Consider the following 6,000-nt stretch of genomic DNA (forward strand, 5'->3'; position numbering starts at 1 on the left):
AGAGCACTGGGGCAATATCTGAAAACCAGTGAAGACGAGTGGCTAAAGAGTGCATGGGAAGAAGGACTAATAAAAGTAGATGAAGACCCAGAAATATACAGAGACAGGAGAAAGACAGACAGAACAGAGGACTGGCACAACAAACCAATGCACGGACAATACATGAGACAGACTAAAGAACTAGCCAGCGATGACAATTGGCAATGGCTACAGAGGGGAGAGCTAAAGAAGGAAACTGAAGGAATGATAACAGCGGCACAAGATCAGGCCCTAAGAACCAGATATGTTCAAAGAACGATAGACGGAAATAACATCTCTCCCATATGTAGGAAGTGCAATATGAAAAATGAAACCATAAACCACATAGCAAGTGAATGCTCGGCACTTGCACAGAACCAGTACAAAAAGAGGCATGATTCAGTGGCAAAAGCCCTCCACTGGAGCCTGTGCAAGAAACATCAGCTACCTTGCAGTAATAAGTGGTACGAGCACCAACCTGAGGGAGTGATAGAAAACGATCAGGCAAAGATCCTCTGGGACTATGGTATCAGAACGGATAGGGTGATACGTGCAAACAGACCAGACGTGACGTTGATTGACAAAGTCAAGAGAAAAAGTATCACTCATTGATGTCGCAATACCATGGGACACCAGAGTTGAAGAGAAAAGAGAGAAAAAAATGGATAAGTATCAAGATCTGAAAATAGAAATAAGAAGGATATGGGATATGCCAGTGGAAATCGTACCCATAATCATAGGAGCACTAGGCACGATCCCAAGATCCCTGAAAAGGAATCTAGAAAAAAACTAGAGGCTGAAGTAGCTCCAGGACTCATGCAGAAGAGTGTGATCCTAGAAACGGCACACATAGTAAGAAAAGTGATGGACTCCTAAGGAGGCAGGATGCAACCCGGAACCCCACACTATAAATACCACCCAGTCGAATTGGAAGACTGTGATAGAGTAAAAAAAAAAAAAAAAAAAAAAAAAAAAAATAATAATAATAATAATAATAATAATAATAATAATAATAATAATAGTAATGATATTTAGGAAGAAGACCCTCTTCCAAATATAGTCTGTTAAAAACGATGGCTGTGTTTAGCGAATTAATTTTATATGACAGATTTTCCATTCTTCATATTAGCCGCTAATCTGGTTCAGCAAATTTATTTGATAACTGACCAATATTCATATTGGTATTTGACAGAAAGGATATTGGAGCATTTTAACTTTTTTTATTGGAAAAAAAAAAAGGGATTCTGGTGGCTGGTAAATCAAAGGTCGTGGTCATACCGATATGAATATTGGCCAGTTATTAAATAAAAATATTTCCTAGGCAAAAAAAACAAAAAACTAAATAGAAGAATAGAAAAGATGGTATAAATTTATTGGCTAGACACAATTATTATTATTGTTAATATTTGTGTACGCTGGAAACAGACCTTCTTTCAAACAAGTTTTATTGAAAATAATGGCAGAATTCACAGAATTGATTTTGTACAATATTCTTTCAATTCTCCTTATGATTTTTCTTTCTGGCACGCTGGTATTATAAAGCAGCTGTCCAATGTTCATCGAGCACGATGAACATTGGACAGCTGCTTTATAATACCAGCGTGCCAGAAAGAAAAATCATAAGGAGAATTGAAAGAATATTGTACAAAATCAATTCTGTGAATTCTGCCATTATTTTCAATAAAATATTGTTAATATTATTATTATTATTATTATTAATATTATTATTATTATTATTATTATTATTATTATTATTATTATTATTTAGTATTTGTGATAAAAAGAGGTTTTTAAAATCATTCCATAATCGTGCTTCTGGCAACGATATAGGCCTGGCCACCACCGGGCTGTGGTTATAAAAGTTTCGTGGGCCGAGACTCACAGATCATTATATCGAGATCACGTGAGGGTAGATCTTGATTATAAGCTGTAACAGAAAACTTACTTGTTTTATGGTGTGATTGCACGATCGGTGGCGTAATAAACATGAATATGTAGCGTTGCTAATGACAGTGAAGAAAATGTTAATGAGAAAACTCCATTATAAATACAGGAAATGCCATTAGCAAAGGATGCGTGAGTATAATTAAGAAACCCATTAAAGGAGAATGGAAAACAAATACTGGAATTGCTTTTCCAGATCATTAATTCCCGTTCTGCTATTTGATTAAGTCAGTTTTTTTTTTTTTTTTTACTTGGTCCAAATTAGTAGTTTGGGCAAGAGACATTTGTTCATTGTTGGGTTAAATTGATGGAATATATATATATATATATATATATATATATATATATATATATATACTATATATATTGATAGATATATATATATATATCTATATCTATATCATATATATATATATCTATATCAATTATATATATATATTATATATATATATATATATATATATATAATATATATATATATATATATGAATTTTTATCACATTACCGTGATTCATACACAAGCATTAAGCCATAAAAGTCCTTTAATATCTAATTCGCTCTACCTCGGAATTAGTATATTTTCATATACGTTAACCGAAGGGGAATTTTTTAGTTGATAATAATTTCGTCCTCTCGTGGATTCGAACCAGCGAGCGCAGAGAGGAGAGAAATCAGGACTTCAGTGAAGTCTTTACCAACTCGGCCAACAAGTGAGGTAAGGACGTCAAATGAAGTCCTGATTTCTCCTTTTTGTGGTGGTTTCGAATTAAAGTTTCCATGGAAATTTTAAATGAATCTCAAGGCAGACAGATAATAGCGGACGAACTAGTTAGTTACAGGTAACATTAGAATGTGATAAGTGAACGCCCAGTCTTTCTCTGTCATACGTCCCCCCCCTCCCCCCTCCCCTACCAACTAGGTAAAACAGCCTTGTATAAAAAGATATACATTTAGAACAAGTCGACTTCTGTGCCTCTAGGTGGTTGTGACCTATAGGAGTTTTCTATCAATCTATCAATCAAAAAAGTCGATCCGAATGGGAAAATTGGGTCTTGTCTTGAAATATAAACTTTCGTTTTTATGTTTTTAGTGCTAAATTTATTTATTCTTTCTCGTATTGTGAAAAAATTTACACAACATTTATACATTTCTTTACGTAAGTGAAAAATTTATTCATTTATTTCTGTAAGTGAAATATTTATTAATTTATTTCTGTAAGTGAATTTGATTCATTTTATTTTGTTTCGTAACTGACATTTCTTCATTTCTTTCGAAAGAAGTGAAAAAACATTTATTTTTCATTTATTTCTGTAACTGAAAAAATGTATTCGTTTATTTCTGTAAGTGAAAAAAATTATTCATTTATTTCTGTAAGTGAAAAAATTTATTCATTTCTTTCTGTAAGTGAAAAATTTATTCATTTATTTCCGGAAGTGAAAAATTTATTCATTTATTTCTGTACTGAAAAAATTTTATTCATTTCTTTCTGTAAGTGAAAAATTTATTCATTTATTTCCGTAAGTGAAAAATTTATTATACGAAGAAGACACGGAATATAAAATATATCTCGCCTCTTCGTGTCTATCCTTCATTTCAGTTTCCAAAACGAAAAATGTATGTTTATTCGTAGCACAAGAAGAGTAAACCTAAAATAAAATATCTGCGGATTTCAGTACGCCCTGAAAAGGTATCACTCCTTTGATGACGGAAAAGGGAAGAGAATTCTCCTTTAATTAAGGAAAAGAAAAAAAAATTACTACTGAAGTTACAAAGCGCGCGGGGTGGGAGGAGGGATCGGAAAGGTGCACACAGAGAGATATTTCGACTATGGCCGTACCACGGAGCTTTTTAATCAGAGAATTTGTGTGGAAACAATGCTAGCGAGTAGTTTAGAAAGATTGGATGGACGGCTCTCTCTCTCTCTCTCTCTCTCTCTCTCTGAAGCTGGTAAGTAAGGGCATGGAATGGGGAAGTGCTGATAGCTGGGAGCGGTTTGGGAGTTTGAATAAGTTCGTCATTATTATTATTATAATGTCCTCCAATTCGACTGGGTGGTATTTATAGCGAGGGTTCCGGGTTGCATCCTGCCTCCTTTGGATTCCATTATTTTTATTATTGTTATTATTATTATTATTATTATTATTATTATTATTATTATTATTATTATTATTATTATTATTAAAGTAATTGCTGCCTCAGATACGTTCATTTTACAAAGGTTCTTCTCTATTTTTTTTTTTGTTTTTTAAATTAAAATTAACGCAGCTGAGGCAGCAGTTACTTTTAATAAAAACATGTTTAAGAGAGAGTTTATTTCTAGCATATATTACTATTATTGTTATCATTATCGCCAAAGGCGATGTTAAAGGCAAAATATAACTAGTGATTGTGCTAATTGCGTCCTGGTATTCATAAGAGATGTAGAGGGCGAGATATACCTTACAACAGTCCTTCTACTATTCGTGAAATAAAATGTAACTGGCTTAGGGCATTTTAGATGAATGTGCTAATGCGAGAGGCTTGGTCCTCCTTAAAAAAAGGTTAATGCTTATGCTTCAAAACCTTTATAGGAAACTAACGAAATAAGATTTCTTTTAATGTTCTAGAGTCCACAATAATGAAAAAATATTAAGAGTTCGTGTATAATTTAAAAACTCAAATAAATATTAAGAGTTCGTGTATGATTTCAAAACACCAAAATAAATGTTAAGAGCTCGTGTATAATTTGTAAACCAAAAGTTTTAGGAGTTCATGTCTAATTTAAAAACATCCAAATAAATTGTTAAGAGTTCGTGTATAATTTAAAAACAAAAAAAATGTTAGGAGCTCGTGTATAATTTAAAAACACCAAAAAAATAATAATTGTAAGAGTTCGTGTATAATTTAAAAACACCAAAAAATGTTAGGAGCGCGTGTATAATTTAAAAATACAAAAACATTTAAAGAATTCGTATATAATTTATAAAACAACAAATTTTTAAGAATTCGTGTATAATTTAAAAACAACAAATTTTTAAGAATTCGTGTATAATTTAAAAAATGTTAAGAGCTCGTTCATGATTTAAAAACACAAAAAATGTTAAGAGCTCGTGTATGATTTAAAAAACCCCCAAAATGTTATGATCTCGTGTAAAATTTAAAAACACAAAAAAAATAATAATTTTAAGAGTTCGTGTATAATTTAAAAACACCAAAAAATGTTAGGAGCGCGTGTATAATTTAAAAACACAAAAAATTGTAAAGAATTCGTGTATAATTTATATATATATATATATATATATATATATTATATATATCTAGATATATATATATATATATATATATAAAAAATTTAAGAATACGTGTATAATTTAAAAACACAAAAAAAAATTTAAGAGTTCGTGTACAATTTAAAAACACCAAAATAAATGCTAAAAGCTCGTGTATAATTTAAAAAACATAAAAAATTATTAAGAGTTCGTGTATAATTTAAAAAACACTTTCACAAAAGCTTTCGAACCCTTCCTTCGGTTCAGCTGTTCCCAGATATCAACACTTCCCCATTTGGACGAGAGCTTTGTAAAGTGTTTTTAAATCTTACACGAACTCCTAACATTTTTCTGTTATTATTGTGGACCCCCTTAGAACATTATATATATATATACTCTCGTGATAGAGAGTTTCTCCCAACGATTTCTTTTAATATACGTACGTCCTTTTAGCCAGGAGGCTTCTGCCCTCCAATTCAACTTCAGAAAAGACAAGCTGTCCAAATTCACAACATTTCAAAGGAACTTAAAATAAACATTTTAGCTAAACCTGACAACACGCCATACTATACATCAGTCCCTCCTATTCAGCAAAACCCCACAATTCTTCAGGACGGCTGCCTCATTATCTCGACGATGCCAAGTCGGCAGGAATAGATGTGTCACTCAGTAGCAGCGTCAGCGCAGGACTCACCAGCAATAGAGGAGAGAGATGAGCAGGGGCAGGGAGACGGCTAGCTGCACTGCCCTCCAGTGCTGGACGAAGATAGACATGAGGGCGCCCATGGCT

The 6,000-nt window shown here is 32.4% G+C and overlaps 1 protein-coding gene across 1 annotated transcript in view; it reads right to left on the reverse strand.

The window, feature by feature from the left end:
• LOC135205685 (uncharacterized) overlaps positions 1-6,000 on the reverse strand; it is a 96,065-nt gene that overhangs the window by 23,141 nt on the left and 66,924 nt on the right. The window contains exon 7 of the mRNA XM_064236601.1: positions 5,905-6,000. This exon is cut by the window's right edge and continues 101 nt beyond it. Coding sequence (XP_064092671.1) covers positions 5,905-6,000 — 96 coding nt within the window. The remainder of the gene's footprint in view (positions 1-5,904) is intronic.

This window comes from Macrobrachium nipponense, chromosome 24 (assembly GCF_015104395.2).
Source record: "Macrobrachium nipponense isolate FS-2020 chromosome 24, ASM1510439v2, whole genome shotgun sequence".
In the NCBI taxonomy this organism is placed as follows: Eukaryota; Metazoa; Arthropoda; class Malacostraca; order Decapoda; family Palaemonidae; genus Macrobrachium; species Macrobrachium nipponense.